The sequence below is a fragment of the Nuphar pumila genome, chromosome 13, assembly GCF_984573655.1.
Source record: "Nuphar pumila chromosome 13, dmNupPumi1.hap1.1, whole genome shotgun sequence".
In the NCBI taxonomy this organism is placed as follows: Eukaryota; Viridiplantae; Streptophyta; class Magnoliopsida; order Nymphaeales; family Nymphaeaceae; genus Nuphar; species Nuphar pumila.
Genome location: NC_143261.1, coordinates 81,956,333 through 81,980,468, shown reverse-complemented (window position 1 = coordinate 81,980,468; position 24,136 = coordinate 81,956,333). Strand labels below are relative to the sequence as shown.

The 24,136-nt window shown below is 41.2% G+C and overlaps 1 protein-coding gene across 7 annotated transcripts in view; it reads left to right on the top strand.

The window, feature by feature from the left end:
• Window positions 1-24,136, top strand: part of LOC149818886 (UBQ, helicase-c and DEAD-like helicase domain-containing protein) — a 257,306-nt gene that overhangs the window by 138,810 nt on the left and 94,360 nt on the right. For all 7 annotated transcript variants that reach the window (XR_016427405.1, XM_089985761.1, XM_089985760.1 and 4 more), the window contains 4 exons: window positions 15,258-15,394; window positions 15,485-15,644; window positions 16,063-16,239; window positions 16,337-16,453. Coding sequence is in view for 6 of the 7 variants with exons in the window: in XM_089985761.1 (XP_089841887.1) it covers window positions 15,258-15,394; window positions 15,485-15,644; window positions 16,063-16,239; window positions 16,337-16,453 (591 nt within the window). In the remaining variant the exon portion in view is untranslated. The remainder of the gene's footprint in view (window positions 1-15,257; window positions 15,395-15,484; window positions 15,645-16,062; window positions 16,240-16,336; window positions 16,454-24,136) is intronic.

Here is a 24,136-nt window from a genome sequence, read left to right as displayed (position 1 = left end):
GCTGAGGCGATTCGTAACCAGGGTCGTCTCCATCAGGATCCAGGTTCCCTTGTTGGGAATGCACTAACCGCCACATATGAAAAATTTCTGAAGCTGGACCCTCCTACTTTCTCGGGCAAGGTTGATCCTGACTTGGCGGAGAGTTGGGTTAAAGAGGTGGAACGGGTGTTCCAAGTGTTGTCCGTTCCTGATGATAAGAAGACAATGTTCGGGTCCTTTCGTTTGAAGGACGACGCTCGCGACTGGTGGGACACAGCGCGGGAGGTGCAGTTTCCGGGTGCTGAGGTGATTCCGTGGGAGGCCTTCCGAAGGGTTTTTTCTCGGAAACTATTTCCCTCCTCATGCGAGGGAAAAGAAGAAGGTGGAATTTCTGGAGCTGTGCCAGGGCAGCTTAAGTTTGAACGATTATATCGCCAAATTTCAACGGTTGGAGCGCTATTGTCCTCACCTATTTGAGGATGATCATGAGCGGGCTGGGAAGTTTATACGCGGACTGAAGGAAGGACTCAGGCATAGGGTTCTCACCAGCATGCCCGCGACTTTTTCTGCGGCAGTAGCAGCAGCCACCCTACTGAACGAGGATTGGGAGCGTTCAAAAAGTGTGCAAGCCAAGAAGTCAACCGCGTCAGGTGGCGAGCAGAAGAAGACATTTTCCGGCGGCCCAGGGCAACGACCACCTTTTCCAGTGAAAACTGAAGCAGGGAAGAAACAGTTTCCTCCAGCAAAACGCCAGCGACAACAGGGCCCTCCATCACCCAGGCAACCGTCGAGTGATAACTGCCCCATGTGCAAGAGGCCTCATGTGGGACAATCTTGTCCGCGGGACACTGGCGGATGCCTGTACTGTGGCAAGATGGGCCATTTCATACGCGACTGCCGGAAGAAAGCAGCAGATGACCTCAAGCGAATCGGCAACGTATCTCAGCCTCCTCGACCACCTCATCAGCAGCAACAGCGAGCACAACCAAGCAGTGGCAGAGAGCCGGGTCGAGTTTATGCAGCCACGGTCGATCAATTGACCAAGGGAGATCTCGTTCAAGGTACCATTCTTGTTGCTGATCAAGCAGCTTTTGCACTCTTTGATTGTGGTGCTACACACTCGTTTGTGTCAGAAAAATTCGTAAAACAATTGCATATAATGGTAAAAACGCTTGATAAAGCATTAGACGTGTATAACCCCGTTGGGAAGAACACACTTTGCACCACTTACATACCTGATTTGGACGTAGTTGTGGCAGAGCGGCACTTGCCTGCTTGTGCTATCCTGCTGGAGATGACTGAATTTGACGTCATCCTAGGCATGGATTGGTTGCACAAGTATCATGCCAAGATCTTTTGCCGTGATGGCAAGATTGTTTTATCACCTCCAGGCTCTTCGAGAGTAAAATTCAGAATCCCCAGACCGGTTCGAGCAAGCCGGATGATCTCGGCGCTTAGGGCACATAACTTCTTGCGGACGGGATGCACTGCCTTTTTGGTTAGTGTTATCCAGTCAGATCCAATGCCCATTCCCATCAGTGAGCTTGATATTGTTCGCGATTACCCCGACGTTTTTCCTAAAGAGCTGTCGGGATTTCCACCGTCTCGTGAGGTAGAATTCAGTATTGAATTGCTACCAGGTACGACACCAATCTCCAAAGCACCCTACAGAATGGCGTCAGCTGAGCTTGAGGAGCTGAAGAAGCAGTTGCAGGAGTTGTTGGATCAGGGATTCATTCGCCCCAGCGTTTCTCCTTGGGGAGCTCCTGTGCTCTTCGTGAAGAAGGACGGGACTTTGCGGTTGTGCATCGACTATCGAATGCTCAACCAGGCCACAATAAAAAACAAGTACCCATTGCCGCGTATCGAAGACTTGTTCGATCAGTTGCAGAAGGCCAAGGTTTTCTCGAAAATCGATCTTAGGTCCGGATACCATCAACTCAGAATTAGGAATGAGGATATTCCTAAGACGGCCTTTCGGACGAGATACGGACATTACGAGTTCACAGTCATGCCGTTCGGACTGACCAATGCCCCCGCAGCTTTCATGGACTTGATGAATAGGGTGTTCAAGCCATTTTTGGACACCTTCGTGATCGTGTTCATCGACGACATCTTGGTGTACTCAGAAAATCGAGAGCAACATCGAGAGCACCTAACCGTTGTGTTAGAAACCTTGCGAAAGGAACGGTTGTATGCCAAGTTCTCTAAATGTGAATTCTGGCTCGAGGAAGTCATGTTTTTGGGACACGTTATTTCTAAGGAAGGAGTGTCCGTGGACCCTGCAAAGGTGGAGGCTGTACTTGGTTGGCAGCAACCAAAGAACGCGCGTGATATCAGGAGTTTCCTTGGACTAGCGGGTTACTACAGAAGATTCATTCAGGATTTTTCTAAAATTGCGTTACCCCTGACAAAGTTACTGAAGAAAGAGGCTAAATTCTTATGGGACGAGAAGTGCGAGGCGAGTTTTCAATTATTGAAGGAGCGACTTACCAGTGCTCCTATTTTGACCTTACCTTCTGGTAAAGGCGGATTTGTGATTTATACCGATGCCTCTGGGTCAGGCCTAGGGGCTGTGCTGATGCAGAATGGGAAGGTGATCGCTTACGCTTCTCGGCAACTTAAAATTCACGAGAAGAACTACCCAACTCACGATTTAGAGTTAGCAGCAGTGGTGTTCGCACTGAAGATATGGAGACATTACTTGTATGGAGAGCAGTTTAAAGCATTCACCGATCATAAGAGCCTTAAGTACCTATTTTCGCAAAAGGAATTGAACATGAGACAACGACGTTGGCTTGAATTCCTCAAGGATTACGACTTCACCCTCTCCTACCACCCAGGAAAGGCGAACGTCGTGGCTGACGCTCTCAACCGCAAAACCCCAGAAGTTTCGATTAATGCCTTATTCGCTGGATGGAGGTTGGTCGAAGACCTAGCCTCTTGGGAACCTTTCGCAATCACTCAAGGTTCAATCGGGTTATCCCACCTTGTTGCTCAACCTGAGCTACTCGCGAGGATCATCAATGGACAGAGAACGAATGCACGCTACGAGAAGTTGAAGGCTCAAGCGGTATTGGCAGATACACCTTTTCGTCTGAAGGAGGATGGAAGTATATGGTTGAGGGAGCGCCTTTGGGTTCCTGACGACCCGATTCTTCGAGATGAAATTTTGGCGGAGGCCCACAAGTCTAGATACACCATTCACCCTGGAAGCACGAAGATGTTCAAGGACCTGCAACGCAGTTATTGGTGGAACGGTATGAAGCGAGACGTGGCTGAGTATGTCTCGAAGTGTTTAACGTGTCAGCAAATCAAGATCGAGCACCAGAGACCCGGTGGGGTCATGCAGCAGATAGAAATCCCTCTTTCGAAATGGGAAGATGTTACCATGGACTTTATAGTCGGTCTTCCGAGGACGCGGAGAAAGCATGACGCGATTTGGGTGATCGTCGATAGACTCACCAAGTCGGCTCACTTCCTACCTATCCGTCTCAACCAATCGTTAGATAGTCTCGCTGATCTCTATGTTAGAGAGATTGTGAGACTGCACGGGGTTCCAGTCTCGATTATCTCCGATCGTGATCCTAGATTCACTTCAAGGTTTTGGGGACAACTTCAGTTGGCGTTGGGCACAAAGTTAAAGTTTAGTACTGTGTTTCACCCTCAGACGAACGGGCAGTCGGAGCGTACGATTCAAACCTTGGAAGACATGCTTCGAGCCTGTATGATGGACTGGAAGGGAGAGTGGGATTCCCACATCAGTTTGGCGGAGTTCGCGTATAACAACAGCTATCATGCGAGCATCGGGATGGCCCCATACGAAGCTTTGTATGGGAGGCCATGTCGATCACCTGTTTACTGGGACGAGGTTGGCGAGCGAAAATTGGAGGCACCTATAGTCTTGCAACACTATACTCAACAAGTGCAGATGATTCGAGAACGACTCCGTACCGTTCAGAGTCGGCAAAAAAGTTATGCAGATAGACGCCGACGAGAGCTTACCTTCGATATGGGCGAGATGGTTTTTGTTAAGGTATCTCCGACGAAGAGCGTATTTCGGTTCGGGAAAAAGGGAAAGCTGAGTCCTAGATACGTCGGACCGTTCGAAATCCTGGAGCGGATTGGAGAAGCAGCTTATCGCGTGGCGTTACCTCCGCAGTATGCTCAGATCCATAATGTTTTTCACGTATCCATGTTGAGGAAGTATGTTCACGATCCATCACATATCATTCATTATGATGATGTGGACATTAGAAGGGACTTGACATTCGAAGAAAGACCAGTGGAGATCGTCGACCGTCGTGACCAAGTGCTTAGATCAAAGACCATTTCCTTTGTAAAGGTTCGGTGGCAACATCATGGAATTGACGAATGTACTTGGGAACCTGAGAACGATATTAGGGAAAAATATCCTGACCTGTATTTTGATTCTTCAAGGTAATAGATATTTCGCGGACGAAATTCTTTTAAGAGGGGTAGGATGTAAAAACCCATTTAAAAAAAAAAATATCGGTTTGGACCCGGGCCGGGTCGGGTCCGGACCCGACCCGGGCCCCTTTTTATTTTTAAGGTTTTAAGTAACCCGACGCAGGGTCCCGAGCGCCGCACCCCCCCCCTCTTCTTCCCCTTCGTTTTCGGGTTGATTGGGGAAACCCACCGAGGTTTCCCCTTTCATCTTTCCCCCCGAGCTCTTTATGAGGAGTGCTGGAGGGCGAGGGGAGGCACGCCTCCCCTCTCGAGCTTCCTCCCCCGCGCCGGTCTCCTTCCCTGCTGCGCCCGCCGCCGACGCCGGGAACCCCCCCCCAGGTACGCCGTTCTTCTCTTCTCCTCCCTCTTCTCCTCCTCAACCCCTCCCTGTCACCTCGCCGGGAGGCCGGCAGGTGGCTCACAGCCACTGCCGCGGCCTCCCACCGCCTCTCTGTGTCGCCAGAGCCCCGACAGGTGGCCTACGCGGCCCCTGTCGTCCCCGTCTCCCTCTGCGATTCGCCGGAGTGCCGGCAGGGGACCGGTGGCCCCTGCGGCACCCCCTTTTTGCTGCCACCTTGTGGCTTTCGGCAGGGGCTGGCCCCCTGCCGTCTGGTGCTGTCGGCAGGGGTGGCCCCTTGCCGACCTGTGTTGTCGGCAGGGGCTCAGCCCCTGCCACATCGTGCTGTCGGCAGGGGTTGGCCCCTGCCGACCTGTGTTGTCAGCAGGGGCTCAGCCCCTGCCACATCGTGCTGTCGGCAGGGGTTGGCCCCTGCCGACCTGTGCTTTCGGCAGGGGCTGAGCCCCCTGCCGTCTGGTGCTGTCGGCAGGGGTGGCCCTTGCCGACCTGTGTTGTCGGCAGGGGCTCAGCCCCTGCCACTTCGTGCTGGCGGCAGGGGTTGGCCCCTGCCGACCTGTGCTTTCGGCAGGGGCTGGCCCCCTGCCATCCATGTGCTTCTGGCAGGGGTTGGCCCCCTACCATCCTTATGCTTCCGGTAGGGGCGGGCCCCCTACCATCCATTGCTTCCGACAGGGGCTGGCCCCCTGCCATCCATTGCTTCCGGCAGGGGCTGGCCCCCTGGCATCCATTGCTGTCGGCAGGGGCTCAGCCCCTGCCACTTGGTGGCTGTCGGCAGGGGTTGGCCCCCTGCCGCTACGCTATGTTTAGGCAGGGGCTTGTTCCCCCGCCGCTCGTCTGTTTTCGGCCAGCAGGGGCACACCTCTGCTGCCTCTCTTTTCCTATAGGCAGGTTTGTCTTTCTTTTTGCTCCGCATGATAATTAACGTAGCACTGTTGCAGACCTCGCATCGGACCCCTCGCTCTGGCTCCGCGGCCCGAGCCTCGTATCATCTACACGCGTAGACGCACGCAGCTGCAGGACATCCCGAGGTAGGGGAAAGTCGCACGAATAGTGTGTATGAACAAAATGAAATAAGACTTCTGAAATAGAATAATTATTTTGCATATTTGCGACTCTGAAGAAATATTTGTTGATCCATGTTTTACTCTTTGTGATTCTTTTATTTCATAATATAAATCCTCTAGGTAGACTCATTCTAGAAAGAATCAAGTAGTTTACTTGTCATTGCCCGTTTACGTGTACGAGTGCTTAACTCATAATTGTCTATTATGCATGCTTATTCCTTTGAAACTGCATACTTGAGATAGACTTTGTGAAGAGATTCAAAACCACTGCAATTGCCATTATGACCGAACCTTAAGGCAGGTACAATATGAATTTTTATGTAAGATCATGGAGGGTATTGAAGGGTGAAATCTATACTTTACCGAATTTAATAATATCGGCCTCCACAAGCCAATTGCTCAGAAAAGCAAAACATGTCATGTAGGAAACAAAAGAATCATAAACCATTATGTTGCCCTCTCATCGTAGTTGTACCTCTAGGAAGATACGATCGTACTTTTGGACAAGTACGTCCCATGTGGGTTACGATGGTGGGATGATGAGGTTGTGGCAACCTCGATGAATGCTATTAGCAAAATGCTGAGATCACATAAAATGGTGACCATTTTGCCTTCACAGGCAAGATGCTCGAGTGGGTCTTATGGACCAGAGCATGTAGGATGGGACGACGGTTAAGAAACCCCCGTCGTACCCATCCGATCTTCACGGTTCATCAAGGGAGAGGATGGATGGTACAAAGACTCCGATGGACAGGTTGTTAACAACCACCCTACGAGCAAAAGACTCGGTTTTCCCCAGTCATCGGAGTTAGGGGAATTGGGATTACCATAAATTATCCTAGGTGGTAATTCCCAGGCACTTCTGCAGAAGTTGGATGCATCCATGGGCCACGAATGCCTTTGGGGATTTACTCTCTTGGTCACTGACCGTCCCCTTAGGAGCGGACTCAGTCAGCCATCCGTGTTAATGAAAACACCTGACATAATAAACCCCCGGATCGGTCTCGGCTGTTTCTACGTTTCGCGTCTGTGCGTACCCACAGGCCAGTTAATATCAGAACTTAAAGAATATATTCAGGAATAGATATAGACGACTGAGACTTACACTGCTTCTCTTTGCACTTATTACATTTGCTAGAATAGACTACAACTGTTTTAATTGCTTAAATATCATAACTGCTTATCTCATGAATGTCCTGTTTTATTTTCATTCTACTTATCTGTTCGTGCACCTACTGGTTTGTTATGAAGCTGACCCATTTCATGGGCAGGTGAGGAGTAGGACTTCACTGGCGGCCGATGGCGTGGTGCAACGTGGATCAAGATTCATTTTCTTTCTGCTGGCGGCTTGGCTCTGGGATTTTTTTGAGTTTTCTTAGATTTATTGAACTTTGGAATAAAAGGCTCATTTTGTAATAAACTGCAGATTTTTTTAATCGATTGCCTTATTTCTTAAATTCCTTTAAGATGTTGTACATGTGAATGATGGTTTTTCAGCTAACGTACCTAGGATTGTTGACTTGTGTTCCTTTCTAAATGTCTTCCGTTGTTTTTAAATATTAAACTTTAAATCTTTGAAAGGTTTTTCGATAAGGTTTTCGAAATCACAAGTCAAAATTTTGAGGCGTTACAATCGGCGACATCACCTTCTCAGCGTCCCAATCACATCAGATCGACTTTATCATCTTCTCATTCTCATTACATGGCTCCGTCGCTCGTGCAGACTCTTGATCACCAACCTATTTCTCACGTAGGCCGACGATCGTCTGGAAGAAAGACATTTTCCCCTATCTCTCTCCTTCCTCCCATCTCCCTCTTCTTTTCCTTCCCTTCTTCTTTTCCTCCCATGTCTTCTTTTTTTCTTCCCGTCTCACCTCTTCTTCTTCTTCCTTTCCTCTCCTTCTTGTTCTTCCTCTTCTTCTTCTTCCTTACGTCTCCCCTTTTTTTCTTCCTTTCCTCTTCTTCTTCTTCTTCTTTTCCTCCCTTGTCTTCTTCTTTTCTTCCTCTCCTTCTTCTTTTCCTTTTCTTCCTCTTCTTCTTTTCCTCCTGCCTCCCCTCTTTTCCTTTTTTTTCTTCCTTTGTCTTCTTCTTCTTTTCTATGTCTTCTATTTTTTCGGCTGGATGGGAGTCTCTTTTTTTTCTGTATTTTTCTTCTGATTTTATGGTGTGTGATGATTTGTATGAAGAATGATTTTTTTCTCATGGCATATGATTTTTTTTTTCTGATTTTATAAAGCATGATTTTTCTTTCTGATTTTATTTTATGATTTTATGAAGCATCAGTTGCTTGGCTGAATAAAAGCATGTTTACTTGATTTTATGTTGGATACATGTTTGTTGTTAGTTTTAGCACTTTATTTTAAGAATTTAGATTGTTTTTAAATTATTTGGCATTTGTTGATAGTTGTTTGCTTTGTTTATTCAATTGTTTTTAATACTTGGGTAGATTTTGTAATGTTCCATGTTCGACGTGTTTTTTTTTGTCTATTGCTTATTGTTGATTGATTTTTTGTTGCATATTGTAATGAAATATGTAGAAATAAAAGGAGTGCTATAAGCACTTGTAATGTCCTACAATGGACAACCAAAAGAGACAATAGCCAAGTCCACTAAGGGACAACACATACACAAGCCCTGAGAAAGGCAAAAATATAAAAACCTCTTTATTGAGAAAAAGAGAGAGAGAACTCTCAAGCATATGAATTACAAAGGGGTTCGCCCCTATTTATACACGAAGAGGAGAGGAAGGGAGGCCAAATGGCCTCAAAAGGTGTGCCAAAAAGGGGGCTCCCATGGAGTCGTTGGGAGCCCCCAACGACTCAATGGTGGGGCCCCTTAAGTGGCATAAAAGAAAGAATGAAAAAAGAAAAAAAATACAAAAAAGATAAAAATAAAAAAGAGGAAAAAAACAAGTACCCCTATCGGCACCCCCCTCAAACTTTACGAGGAGATGATCGAAAGTTTGCTAAGGAGAAACAAGAATCGAGGGGCAGGAAGTGCTTTAGTAAAAAGTCTGTGAGCTGATATTCAAATGTGACGTATGACAATGTAAATGTCCTACGGAGATACTCATCACGAACATAGTGACAGTCCATTTCTATATGTTTGGTTCACTCATGGAAGGTGTGATTGCTGACAATATAGATGGCACTTATTGTCACAACAAAGCTTCGATGCACCGAAAATTTCAATGCCCATATATTGAAGAAGACTTCAAAGCCACACAAGTTCCATTGTAGTAGGTTCCATAGCCCGGTATTCAGCCTCAGTAGATGATAAAGAGACTTTTTGTTGTTTCTTGCATCTTCAAGCAATTAGCGAATCTCCTAAAAAGACACAGAAACCAGTAATTGAGATTCTATCATTTGAGTTTCCTCCCCAGTCAGCATCAGTATAGGCAAGCAAATTTAATGAAGAGAGTGAGGATAGAAATGGCCCTTTAGTTAGAGTGTTTTTGATATAGCGAATAATCCGAAGCACAACACTTATATGCACAGTTGTAGGAGCATGCTGGAATTGGCTGACAGAGTGAATAGCGTGAGCGATGTCTGGCCTGGTAATGGTCAGATAGGTGAGAGATCCAATGAGTCGTCTGTAGGGTGTAGGATCATCCAGTAGAACCCCATCCTCCAACCGTAGTTTAGCATTGATGACCTCTGGAGTCTCCACCTTTTTGTCATCTGAAATTCCAGATTTGGAACATATATCTGCAACAAGCTTCATTTGTGACAATATATACCCTTAGGGAGAGTATGCAACTTCAATACCAAGAAAATATCTAAGAAATCCTAAATCAGACATATCAAAGTTATCTTTTAACATATTTTTAACATCAATAATACCACTTGCATCATTGCATGTGATGATCATATCATCATCATAAAGTAAAAGAATAACAATACTATTACCTGCACTTTTAATAAAGAGAGCAGTGTCAGTATAACAAGAACGAATCCCAACGTGATCATGATAGCACTAAATCTATCATACCAAGCCTTAGGGGCTTGTTTAAGACCATATAAAGCTTTTAATAATTTAAGAGTTTGACCTTGTTTAAGAGTAATTCCCGACGAAGGGTCCATATATATTTCTTCATTTAATTGATCATTAAGAAATGCATTTTTAACATCTAATTGAAGAATAGGCCATTTTTTAGATGATGCCACAACAATTAGGGTTCAAACACTAGTCATTCGAGCAACAGGGGCAAAGGTTTCCTCATAGTCAATGTCGTATTCTTGTGAGTATCCCTTAGCCACTAATTTTGCTTTATATCGTTCTAAGGAACCATCACTTTTAGTCTTAACTTTGTAAACCCAACGGCATCCAATAGCTTTTTTATTTGGAGGAAGTTGAACTAATTCCCAAGTTTTAGCCTTCTTTAAGGCATCTAGTTCTACCCTCGTTGCTTCAATCCAATATGATATATTTTTTGCTTGATTATAATGAGAAGGCTCATAGTATGAATGTAAGGCTATTAGACAGACTCTATAATTTGGTGAGAGAGATTCATATGAAACAAACTTATTAGGTGGGATTGATTATCTAGAGGAGCACCTAAGGGGAGTTTCTTCTAGAGGTTCATTAAGCCGCGAGAATTTTTCTAAAGCACTAATAGGTTTCTCTTGCTCACGCCGGGTGTAAACATGTAGATTGTCATTATTAGTTGGTGATATTTCAATATTATGTGTGTCTTCACTATTATGTGTGTTTTTTAATATTTCTGAATGACTTAAAGATTCATCATTTGTATCTTCTAAAAGATTATTTAAAAACATATATTCAATTTTATTTTGTTTGTCTAATATTTCAAATTCGTTCTCATCTTCTAAAAATGTCACATCTTTTGAGACATATAACTTATTGTTTTTATAATCAAAACATCTATAGCCCTTTTGATTTTCACCACATCCCAAGAATACACATTTAATTGCCTTTGGTGATAATTTATCTCTTTTATGTAAAAGAACAAAGCATTTACATCCAAAAATATGAAGTCGATTGTAATCAGGTGAGATTTTTAAAAGTTTTTCATAAGGAGAAATATTATTTAATTTTGAGGACGACATTCGATTAATTAAGTGGAGGTTAACACGGCTTCTGCCCAAAAATTTTTAGAAATAAGTAATGATCTAGTGGTTTCTAAGATATGCCTATGTTTTCTTTCCGCTAGACCATTTTGTTGTGGAGTTCTTGGACATGATCTTTGATGACAAATGCCATGTTGTTTTAGATATGTTTGAAATTCATTTGATAGGTATTCTCCTCCAGAGTCGGATCTAAGAATGGATATGTGACTTTGAAATTGATTTTGAATTTTTGCACATAATTCTTTAAAAAAGGTAAAGACTTCCGATTTAAGGTTAAGAAAATAAATCCATACATATCTAGTATAATCATCAATAAAGGTTACATAATATGAATAACCACCTTTAGATAAAACCGGAGATGGTCCCCATACATCGGAATGCACCAATTCGAAAGCTCTAGTTGAAATTAAGGTTCTTGTAGGAAATGGAATCGACTTCATTTTTCTAAAAATACAATCTTTGCAATTGATATCTTTTTCTTTACAAAACTTGTTTACAAAAGGAAAAAGATACATTTTAGAATAACTTGGATGCCCAAGTCTTTTATGCCAAAGCTTCAATACTTTTATCTTGGACATAAGTACAAAAAGATTTTGTAGGGAGTGTCAAGTGATCCATGTAGTAAAGATCTCCCTTTCTATGGCCTTGCCCAATCCGCTTCCCGGACTGAAGATTCTGCACAAAGCACCCTTAAGATGAGAAAGATATTTCACATCCATGGTCGACAATTTTGGAAAACGAAAAAAAGGCTGAGATTTAGTTTAGGAACTATTCTTACTTTTGGAACAAAAAAGTTTTGAAATTTTTTAGGATCTAGAGTTCCAATGCCATTTATTTTGAGAAAAGTTTCATCGGTCGTAGAGACACAAGATGTTTTTGAATTGGTGCTTACGTTGGTTAAAACATTTTCATGGGGAGTCATGTGAAAAGAAGCTCCGGAATTTAAAATCCAAGAATACGTACCGGAAGATGATGAAGAGGCAATGGCGGCACCAGAAGTGGAGGAAGTAGCTTTTAAGATTTGTTGGAGAGCCATGGATATTTGACCAAAAGTGTCTTTGAGATCCCCGTTCTTGCCTTCATCTTCTTTAGTGGAGGATTCCTCAACGGAAGCCACCTTAGGCTTGAAAGTCCCATTTAATTTTGGGCAAGCGGGTTTGATATGTCCCGGCTCATAACAATGATGACATATAATCATCTTCCTTCCACCATTCCCTTGTTTTGCAAAATAAGGTGGCTTGTATGTTTTAACATGATTGTCGAGTTTAGATACAACAAGAACACCATCCATGCTTTTACTCATGCCATGTCGAGTCTCTTCTTGAGTAATTTCGGTAATGACATCCTCTAAAGGTGAAAGGGTGTATCTATGAAGGAGTGAGGATCTCACTTGTTCAAATTCTGGACGAAGCCCAAATAAAAATTGAAACAATCTATCTTGTTCCATTTGTTTTTGTCTAAGCTCAACATCTTCCATAGCCACCCATTTGGGTTCTAAAAGAGCCAACTCATCCCATAAAGGATTTAGAGCACTATAGTAATCTTGAATGCTCATATCCCCTTGTTTTGTAGTTCTAACTTTCTCTTGCAAGATCTTTTTGGGTATACATACCCTTCATGAAAAACCAAGCTTCATTGGCTCGACGAAATTTTGCAATATTTGCACGTATCTTAAGTTTAACATTATTCATAAACCATGTTAAGATTTTTGCATGGTTGCTTTCCCAATCTTTCACTTGACGTTGATGGTCTTCTATTGCTTTGAGGCGAGCATCTCCCTCAAGAGCTTTTTCTTGACCTCCTTCCATCTTTGTGAGCTTAAGTTGAGGTTCCAGAACAATTTCCATTACATAACCCCAAAGCTTCTTTCCTTTGAGATTATTTTTCATTGCGAATGCCCACATTATGTAATTTTTTCCATTGAGCTTGAATGATAGGTCGATATTGGTCTCCATTGCTTCAATAAAAGAATATATAAAAGAAGTGGAGAGAGAGACAAGATTTCACCTTGGAAGAATCGGATGGCTCTGATACCATGTAATAAAATATGCGAAAATAAAAGGAGTGTTATAAACACTTGTAATGTCCTACAATGGACAACCAAAAGAGACAATAGCCAAGTCCACTAAAGGACAACACATACACAAGCCTTGAAAAAGGCAAAAATATAAAAACCTCTTTATTGAGAAAAAAAGAGAGAGCTCTCAAGCATATGAATTACAAAGGGGTTCACCCCTATTTATACAAGAAGAAGGGGAGAGGAAGGGAGGCCAAATGGCCTCAAAAGGTGTGCCAAAAAGGGGGCTCTCATGGAGTCGTTGGGAGCCCCCAACGGTCACAATTGTGACCGTTGGGGGCCCCAATGACTCAATGGTGGGGCCCCTTAAGTGGCATAAAAGAAAGAATGAAAAAAGGAAAAAAAATAAAATAAATACAAAAAAGATAAAAATAAAAAAGAGGAAAAAAACAAGTATCCCTATCGGGTACTATGTAAAATGACCATAATACCCCTATCGGGTATTATGGTGTTCTAGGATATATATATATATATATATATATATTGATACATATATTTTGACAGAATATATGTTTTTTACTAATTTTAGCAGTTCATTTGCATATTTCTTATATTTTTATATTTTAATTAAGGTATCGACTAGTCCGCTTAGTTCCGCCTAGTATCCGACTAGGCTTTTATGGGTCCACCGACTAGGGACCACCTAGCGCTTTTGACTACATAGGGCTAGTCCCAACAGTCATATTTATGACCGTTGGGGGTCAGCCCAACTAATTGGGCTGCTCCTCTTTACCCTTTGTAATGCTTATAAATAGGAATCTTCCCTATTGATTTTGTAATGCTTTTCTAAGCATTTGTTAATGAAAGATCTATTATATTTTTACTTGACTCTCTTTGTGAGTTGGTGTGTATTTCCATTGTGAGAGTTCTTTTGGTCCCTAAGTTACCACTATTGTATTGGTAACTCATTGTAGCCCTTATGTGGCACTTTTTTCAGATTTTGTTGGTTTCATTACATGTGTATGAGTGTTTATATGTAATTGAATTCGGTTGGAAACACATGACTGAATTTTTATGGTTTAAGTTTAAATTCAAATTTAAATCTATGTTGCAAACTTCAATCTATTTGAATAAGAAAATATATGATCAAACCCAAATCTCAGTTCTCTTTGATATAGATCCAATTAGGTTTAATTTGGTAATTTTTATATACAACCTCTTCATATTTTTAATGTAAGAGAGAGAGAACACAAATTATGAAACCTTAGGAAACACTGAGGTATTTTTAAAGTAGATGTTTTGCAAAGAAAACACTCCCAAAACCTCAATTCCTATCATGGACATGATTAAAAGATATGTTGCTGTGAAAGTTTTTATCAGTGTCTGTTTCACTTGTGTTGTTGCTATCTTTCCATTTTTAGAATTCGATGACCTAACATTTGCAAATCATTTCCAGAAAATGCATTGAATGTGGACACATAATTTCTTCAGAGAATTGGGTGCAGTATTAACTTGGACATTTTCGAACCTAGGTTTTGGTATGTAGATGTATCAACGGTGAATTTGTCTTCATGACCAGTGATGGACTTTTGGTTTTGACAAGGAAGTTTTGTCACTTTGTTGTAAAATGTTCTTTTCATTTGTGATCCAAGTGTTTTGACATTGTGTTGGCCATAGTGTTGCCCATCTTTTCTGGATCAGCTCCAATGAGCAAATGTTGGACAGAAAAGCTTCTAAGGAACCTTGAATACCTTGCAGCATCAAAATAAATGTCCACCAATACTAGTTCAAAACCCTACTGCAAGAATGCATCTAGTCAGCAATGTCGGTCTTGTGAAGTCTGAATTCTGGCCTTCTTTTCCTTTCTGAAGAAAGAAGCATGTCTGAATATTTGAGATAAAGGGCACTCAACTAACCTTCTAATTTTCAATTATCATTTTTAAGTTCACTGAGATCCAAGGGAAGGTTCCTTATTTTCTCCATTAGATTGCTCACAATTATCTTTTTTCATTTATGGAGAGAGAGACCCAACACTACACAAGCTTGATCAACTAGAACCAATGCCCTCCCTTTACCCATATGTGTGTGTGTGTGTGCATGTGCAGGTGCGTGTGTTCAACATTCTATGCCTGTGTCTGATTTTGACATCCATGTAAGGTAGCATATTTATGCAAGTATATATGATCACATGCCTAGCATATTCACCTATTTGAAATGTTGGTAATGTGGTCTCACCAACCTGACCTTTGTTTTGTTTGCTTCATTATGTGTTTGAATAGGAGCGAAGAAAAATAGAGATGGATTTCTTTGGTGGGAAGCTTTTGGGGGTTACTGCAACTAATGCACTTGAACTAGGGATTGACATTGGTCATATTGATGCTACATTACATCTTGGATTTCCTGGTACCATTGCTAGGTGTGTTTTTTTTATTTCTTTTCCTTTGAATGGTTTCTTTATGTTATGAGTTACAGTATGCAAAATTTTAGTTTTCTCTCTACATTACAGCTTGTGGCAGCAGGCAGGGCGGGCTGGACGAAGGGAGAATGCATCATTGTCCATATATGTCGCATTTGAAGGACCCTTGGATCAATATTTCATGAAATCTCCACATAAACTTTTTGGAAGACCTATCGAGAATTGCCAAATTGATGTTCATAATAAGCAGGTTTTTCTGTTAAAAAGAGAGTTATGTCTGGTTTTGCATATTTCACACACCATTAGGGGCATTCGACTGCCAAAAAAGGCATAAATAGAGGGCACTGATGCACCATGAACATAGAAATTTACATGGTTAAGGTTCTCTAAAGGAGGTTCTTTCTATGCTTAAAAAATTCACACCCCATGGGGAGAATATGAAACCTTTTGCATTTTATTCTTGTCTGCTCTAATTTAGTACATAATTACTAATGGAAAATCTTTTTCTCCAAGAAAAGATATCCTGTTAAGTGCAAGAAAAGTTGCTCAAGAGACAAACGATGCTTTAGTTTTTGGTTTGCGAGCATATTGACAAAGGAAACATAAATTACATCATAAATAATGTTCGGGGCATATATAAAATTTTTACACATTTTATGTTCTTGCAGATTTTAGAGCAACATATCACTTGTGCTGCTTTTGAGCACCCATTGTCCTTGCAATATGATGAGGAATATTTTGGTTCCAGGCTACAGCATGTGATAACATCCCTTAGGTATAAAGGACACTTGGGTCGTGGTTCATGCAATACTTCTATCAAAATATGGAACTACATAGGGTATGAGGTATGTTTGCTTTCTGTGCTTAGTTATTGAATCACTAGATTGCAGTATTTGTCCTTAGTTTTATTGTGATAGCCATTTTCTATTATTGCTTTATCAGAAAATTCCTTCACATGCAATTGGCATCCGTTCAGTTGAAACTGAGAAGTACCAAGTCATAGACCAGATCACAAATGTCGTAATTGAAGAGATTGAAGAAAGCAAGGCCTTCTTTCAGGTTGTACATTGCCAGTTATAATTGATGAAGTAGCAAACTGGTCTTCTTTGTTTTCCTAGAGTGTCTGTGTATGTGTGTATAGAGGATTCTGCACAAATTAGCTGTTAATAAACATGGATCTCATATTTTATGGCAATTCACAAAAAATCATTTTTTGGGGTGAATATTGCTATAATATTTTCTCTTCATGTGAGCTTGAGCAACTACATACTTTGTACATTGCAACAACAAGATGACTTATTATGAACTCTGAAGCAAGGTTGTAAGTATCATAAACGTATTGTAATTTTTTAATAAAAAAATTCCAAAAGAATCAAGAAAAATTAGAAAAAATTAGCAAAAATTAAAAAAAAATCATAACAAATGAAACAATGATGAATTGCACAAAATACAACCATAAAATCACTTATGAAGCATTTGTGTCTCTATGAGCTATTGAAAGTCTATTTTATATAGTATAGGATAGAGTAGTGTAAAATAACCTTATTTTTCTATTATGTACACCCCCTATTAAGAAGGGGGTATACTTGTAAAATTCGTAGATTTATAAAGGAGTTTTAAAAAAAAACAAAAAACAAAAAACAAAAATTGGATCCAGGTTGAATCCGATCGAATCCAACCTGGATTCGACATCCCCCCCCCCCATGAGCCTATTTAAACCCCCCATAGGGGGGTTTCTTTTTTAACTAAACTCGATGCTCCTCGACTCTTTCCCCCCCGACTCCATCCTGTTTCTCTCCCTCATCGGGATCGCCAGGCCCGATGCCCCACCTCTCTCTTTGTGTGACCCTCTCACCCCCGTGGCTCCCTCTTTTCCCTCGACCCTCCTCTCTCTCTCCCTCGCCAAAGCTCGCCCTAGCCGGAGTGCCACCCACCTCTGCTGGTAAGTGCTCTCTCTCATCCCTCTGTTTTTCTTCTGCCCCTCTCTTCTTCTCTGCTAGCTCGCCAGCAAACCAGAGCCACCAGCGGTGGTGGCTCTAGCTTGTCAGGTGAGAGGGGTACCCAACACCCTCTCCTGGGATCCTTCTCGATTTCAGCAGCAGCCATAGCTGCTGCTGCTATGGTGGGACGATCAGAAGGGGGTGACTGAGGGCACTCCTTTGTCGCCCCCTTTTTCCCTACCGCACCTCGCTTTTTTTTTCCTCCTGTGGCTTCCCAAGGCAGACACAGCAATCGCAGCCTCGGCTGCTGTTGCAGGTATAAGGGAGGGCCCCTCCCTTGCCTTGTCGCATACCAGCCACCAACAGTGATGGCTGGTCTTGGTGAACCCGAGTTGAGTTCGGATTTCCAGTATCCTGCAGCGCCACCAAGGGCAGGCAGGGATCCTTGCCTGGGGTAGTGGAGGTCACGGTGGCACTCGCGTTGCCGTGGTACCTCCCCCTTTTTTTTCTACTTCTCTGTTGCGCCACCAGTGGCATGCAGGGGCCTTCGGCCCTGCGCCAACCCTCTCCCCTTTTTCCCCTTGCTCTATTAGCAGGTCGCGGTAGCCACTGCCTTCGGCAGTGGCCTGACTGTCGGCCTCTCCACTTTCCCCCCCATGTTGGAGGACTGAGCCAGGCTAGGTGTGGCTCGGCCTAACTGCCGAGCCCTCACCTGCGTCCTCTTGTCGTACCCGAGCAGCAACAACTAATGTTGTTGTTGTCTCTAGTCAGGCCAAACCGAGCTTAGCCTGTTTCGGGCCAGCTCAAGCACGTCGGGTTTGATTCAGTTCCACCAAGCCCGGGTCAGTTCGAACTGGGTTCAAGTTCGATCGCGGCGATGCGATCATCACCACTTTTATTAAAATCTATAAACTTAACGCAGTACGATAAAAACCATTTGCAGCGTACCATTTTGGCACAATGCACAAGATTCCATATTTTTGACATGGTTATCGAGGCACGAACAATATTATAACCCATGCTTGAAATACTTCTAACTTGTACGTATTATATTTACGTTATATATATGCTTTTAATTCAAGGATGCAGTTTTGCATATTCTTGTTCATTTTAAATTAAGTCATTTACTTTGTCGTCACATTGTAATGTGCACAAGTTCCAGCTTTCTAGAATTTATTTAGCTCGATGTGTGGTTTCACACATCGAGCCCTGCTTTATGTCATTTACTTTGTCACCGCTCTATAATGTGCACGGGCTCCTGCTTACGCAATTTACTTTGCTCGATGTACGGTTTCGTATATCGGATCTTGCTTATATAATTTATTTAGTTCAATGTGTGGTTTCACACATTAGGCCTTACTTTATGTCATTGACTTTACTGCCGCATTATAATGTGCACAAGGTTATGGTTTAATATATATGTATTCTATATACATCTATAACTTTATAAAGTACGCAGTTTTGTGTACTCCTGCCTACTTTAGATTACGCTAGTATGTATTTAAAGACGCCGATTTGCGCTTCCTCGTCGAAACTCGATTTTTAAAAGATTTCACATGCGAGATTTTAAGCTCGCATTATCCGATGTCTCGAAAAGCAAAACAAGTGTTTTGCACTTGCATATTCACAACTGAGTTTTCTCCTCGAACCAACATAACAAAAAGGCCTCGGCTATGTAGCCTTTGGTGGTACGTATGCCATGTCTTTCTTTTTTGTATCTAGAATGACTCGAATATTTCCCAGCCTAAGGTACGGGATATTGAAATTTTCAAATATTGTCTGGGTTTCTTTATGAGAAACCAATATATTTCTCATCGTAGTGGTACTATCTGACATGCACGACATGTTAGTAGGACGATGGTTTGGACAGGAGGTTTATTATCGTAGTGCGATAATGCATGATGATTAAAAGAAAATCACATAAATGAAGATGATCGCCTTCACAGGCAAGATGCTCGATTTGGTTTAAAAGACCAAAGTATATTGAATGAGTTGTCAGACAAAATAAGACCTCACGTACCCATTTATTCTTTGGTTCTATCAAGATAGGATGGTACAAAAACTCCGATGGACAAGTTAACAACTACGCTTCGCGAGTAGCAATGACTTGGTGTCCCCAGTCATTGTAGTTAGGGGACTGGGCTACTAAATATTATCCTAGGTGGTAAATCACAATGAGTTCTGCAGAAGTTCGGATGCATACCCTTGTAACAAGTGGCCTCTAGGGAATTCTCTCTTGGTCATTTGGTTGTCCCCTTATGAGCGGACTCAGCTAGTTGTCTGAGGTATTAAAATACATGGAATAATAAACTCTCAGACAGTCTCAATTGTTTTTACGTTTATCATGTGCGTATCCATATGTTAATAATTATGGAAATAAGATTACCATGCTCATTTTTACTTATTCTGAAACTACATGTCTTGAAATAATGCATATGATAGTCTTGTTCGGATTTTTGATGTCTATTCACCTACCAGGCTTTTATAAGTCTGACTCGTTTTATGGGATACAAGTGATTATTAGGTTGATGTGATAGGCGATGACGCGATGATGTAATGATATCAAGAACTCACTATCTCTCTGTTGTTTCGCTCCTGAGCACGTTTTATAATACCTCATTTTGTGTAAACTTTAATTATCAAAACCCTCGTTTTGAATCTATGTGGTTTCAATGTTTTGTATAGAGATACAAATCAATTGTGTAAAGGAAGGTTCACCTGTAATGCGTGTTAAAATGTAAAACTGTACATATATGTATATATAATAATATTATATTATTATATATATAAATACATTTTTAATTTCTTTCTTTTCTGTATTTTTTTCCTTTATTTTTATTTTTTGTCTTTATGTCATCTAGTTCAGTTTGAACTAGAATGACTGTTGCTAGTCAAGTCCTGTCCAGACTTGACTAGCAATAGAGCTGTTGGACTGACACAGTCCAACAGCTCTTAATAGAGCTGTTGGACTGACACATTCCAACAGCTCTAAATAGAGCTGTTGGACTGTGCCCAACAGCTCTATTGAGTCCTCTTTCAGCTGTGTATATAAAGGGGTGCAGCCCCTCTTGTATTTCACTCCAATGCTTCTTAAGCAATTGGTTTTTCATATCAATAAAGAATACATTTTTATTTTTATTTTGTTTCCAGTTATACCCTTTTTAAGGGTTATGCTTTAGTGTCATTCTTGACACTTGCTCTTGTTAATCAAAGCTCGTGTTTCGAAGATCCCCATTTCATTTCATGGTATCAGAGCCGCGGAAGTACTAAATCTTGAGGAAAAGCTGCCTCGGTTTCCGTGCCCGTTTGCAAAAGTGTTCGCCACTTGAAGAGAAGTGTTTTATCACTTCATTGGAGAAGATTTCACATCTTGTTGTATTGTTTTTTTTTTTTTCTTTCTTTCTCATTTTCCTTCTTGTTTCTCTTCTATCCCTATTCTTTCTCTCCTTGTAATCGATGGATGACAATGATAAAGTCACCATCATGCCTATGAAATTAAGCGATACGAACTATGTAACATGGGCTTCAATCATGAAGCACCATATATGGGGAAAAGGCTTATGGGGGATTGTGGATGGTTCCGATTCGGAACCTAAGCTATCTCTTACTAAAAAGGAGGGAGATAAAGACGTCCCTCTATCGGAAGAAGAGAAAATCAAGGCTATTGCCTCATACGAGAAGAAATGGAAAGAATGGAGAATATCTCATGCGAAGATAATGTCATGGCTTATCAATAGCGTTGACATTAAAAAATGCTCAAGTCTTGCCAAATTTGATCATGCCGATAAGGCATGGGAATACCTTAAGAATATGTATTCCCTTAAAGATATTGCACACGTGTGCAACCTCCAAGAAAAAGTTCGAATGATGACACAAGGAGACAAAACTATTCGTGAATATTACAATGGGTTGTCCGAACTTTGGGAAGAACTTTCCCTTTTAGAACCAAAGTGGCATTGTGCCGAAGACATCGAGCTTCGTCAGAAACAACTCGATTTTGAACATTTTTACCAGTTTATCACTGGATTAAGGCCGGAATTTGAAACCACTAAATCGGCCCTACTTCACCGGGGAAAAATTCCTTCTATTGTGGAAACTATTGAAGAGTTAACAATGGAAGAAAATCGTCTCCGGAAAGGTTCTTTAAAAATTGAAGATGATTCCGTTTTAGCCGTGTCTAGACCAGGGAATCATGTTCGATCATATAGGCCTCCTCACTTTAACCGACAAAATGGTGACTATGATAAGAAGAAAGTTATTTGTTATCACTGTCATGAACCGGGACACTACAGGCCACAATGTCCCAAACTTAAGGAGCTGAGAGAAAAAAGAGCTGCAATTGCTGGATCGGAGCCTAAAGATCAGGATGCACCAGTTTCCCTGGCCCAACTAATGGAGATCCTTCAGCCTCTCATCAAAGGTGCCTCTTCCTCATCTGAAGCTTCAACCGGCGCAGCAGCCTCATCTTTTTCTGATTTAGGTAAAATTTCTTGGCTTCTTGACTCTGGTGCATCTTTTCATATGACCCCAAATAATCAAAGTCTATCCAAATGTGTTAAAAATAAAACAAGTGTGTCAAAGGTCTTTACTGCTGATGGGACTTCTCTTGAAATAGAAGGAATAGGAGATTTTGAAAAAATTTATAAAACAAAAAATTTTTTTATTCCAGAAATTAGACATGTTCCCAAATTAAATTTAAATCTTTTATCTGTATCTCAAATTTCTGATTATGGGTGTAATATTTCTTTTTCTTCTCATGGTTGTTGGGTACAGGATCGCCAGTCAGGCAAGCTGATTGGGGAAGGCCATAGAGAAGGAGGACTCTATTACATGGATTTTTTGGAAATGCCGAAGAAAGCTTTTTGTTATAATATTCAAAAAATAGAGTTGGAACTGTGGCATAAGAGACTTGGTCACCCACATATAGCCAAAATCCAACATTTTCCAAATCTAGGGAAATTTTGTAACTCTGAATCATTTGATTGTAAAGATTGTATTCTCGGCAAAATGAAAAGATTACCATTTCAGAACAGAACCTTTTTCTCTTCAAGACCACTTGAATTAATACACTCGGATGTTTGGGGTCCTGCACCAGTAATTTCTAAAGGAGGATTTGTTTACTATGTTATTTTTGTCGATGATTTCTCCCGACATACGTGGATGTACTTTCTCAAACATAAGTCTGAAGTATTTTCATACTTTCAAACTTTTCATAATATGGTTAAAAACAAATTTCAAAATGATATTACTATTTTTCGCACAGATTCAGGGGGAGAGTTTTTATCCACAGATTTTCAAAATTATCTTAAATTGCATGGCATCACACATCAAAGATCTTGTCCTTATACACCTCAACAAAATGGACTGGCAGAACGAAAACATCGTCATATTATAGAAACCACTAGAACTTTATTAATAGCAAATCAAGTCCCTAAAGACTTTTGGGCAGAAGCTGCCTTAACTGCCACCTATCTCATTAATAGGATGTCATCTTCTTCGTTACAAAATATCACTCCCATTGAAAAACTTATGAACATTTCTGCAGACTACTCTAGATTAAGAATATTTGGGTGCAAATGTTTCATATTTACTGACAAAAATGATAAACTTTCCCCTCGTGCGATTCCCTGTGCCTTTTTAGGATATGCTGAAAACCAGAAAGGTTATAGATGTTTTGACTTCAAAAATAATAAACTATATGTGTCTAGAAATGTTTCCTTTCTTGAAAAGGAGAGCTTCTTTGATTTTAGAAAATTAAAAGACGTCACTGAGTACTCCTTTTTGCTAGATCTAACATCAACATCTGATGAATATGACCTTGATTGTAACTTTGATGATGATCCAAGAATTATTGATCTTAATGTTGAAAATGAAGAAGTTCATAGTATTCAATATTCCAGGCGACAAGAGTCTAATACTCCATGTGCACTTGAGAAATATTCTAACATTCCAACTAGACAATCATCCCGAATCTCGAGGCCTCCAGAAAAGTTTGTATCATACGAGTCTTTCTCACCCACATATAGGGCAGTTATTGCATTAATTCACTCATATGAAGAACCATCCACATATTTTCAAGCAAAAAATGATATCAAATGGATAGAAGCCATGAAAGTTGAATTAGATGCACTTGAAAAAGGCTTCTACATAGAATATTCAAGATCTTCCTCCAGGGAAGAAAACTATAGGATGTCGATGGGTTTATAAAATTAAAACCAAGAGTGATGGTACTCTTGAAAGATATAAAGCCCGTTTAGTAGCCAAAGGTTATGCCCAAGAATATGGGATTGATTATGAAGAAACCTTTGCTCCGGTGGCTCGTATGACTACTGTCCGAACCTTAATTGCCTTAGCTTCTATCAAAAAATGGTCTATTTTTCAAATGGATGTCAAAAATGCTTTTTTAAATGGAAAGCTAGTTGAAGAAGTATATATGGAACCCCCTCCTGGTCTAAGTATTCCTAAGGGTAAAGTCCTTCGCTTAGAAAAAGCTCTTTATGGACTTAAACAAGCACCAAAAGCTTTGGTATGATAGGTTTAGTCGTGTTATGATTGATATTGGTTTTCAATTCTGTTTAACTGACACTGCTTTGTTTATTAAGAATTCTGATGCAGGAATCATTGTGCTTCTTCTTTATGTGGATGATATGATCATCACCGGAAGCGATAAACAGGGAGTTGAAACAATCAAAACACTTCTTAAATCTCATTTTGAAATGACTGATTTGGGCTTGTTGAGATATTTTTTAGGCATTGAAGTTGCTTATTCTCCTAGAGGATATTTATTATCTCAGACTAAATT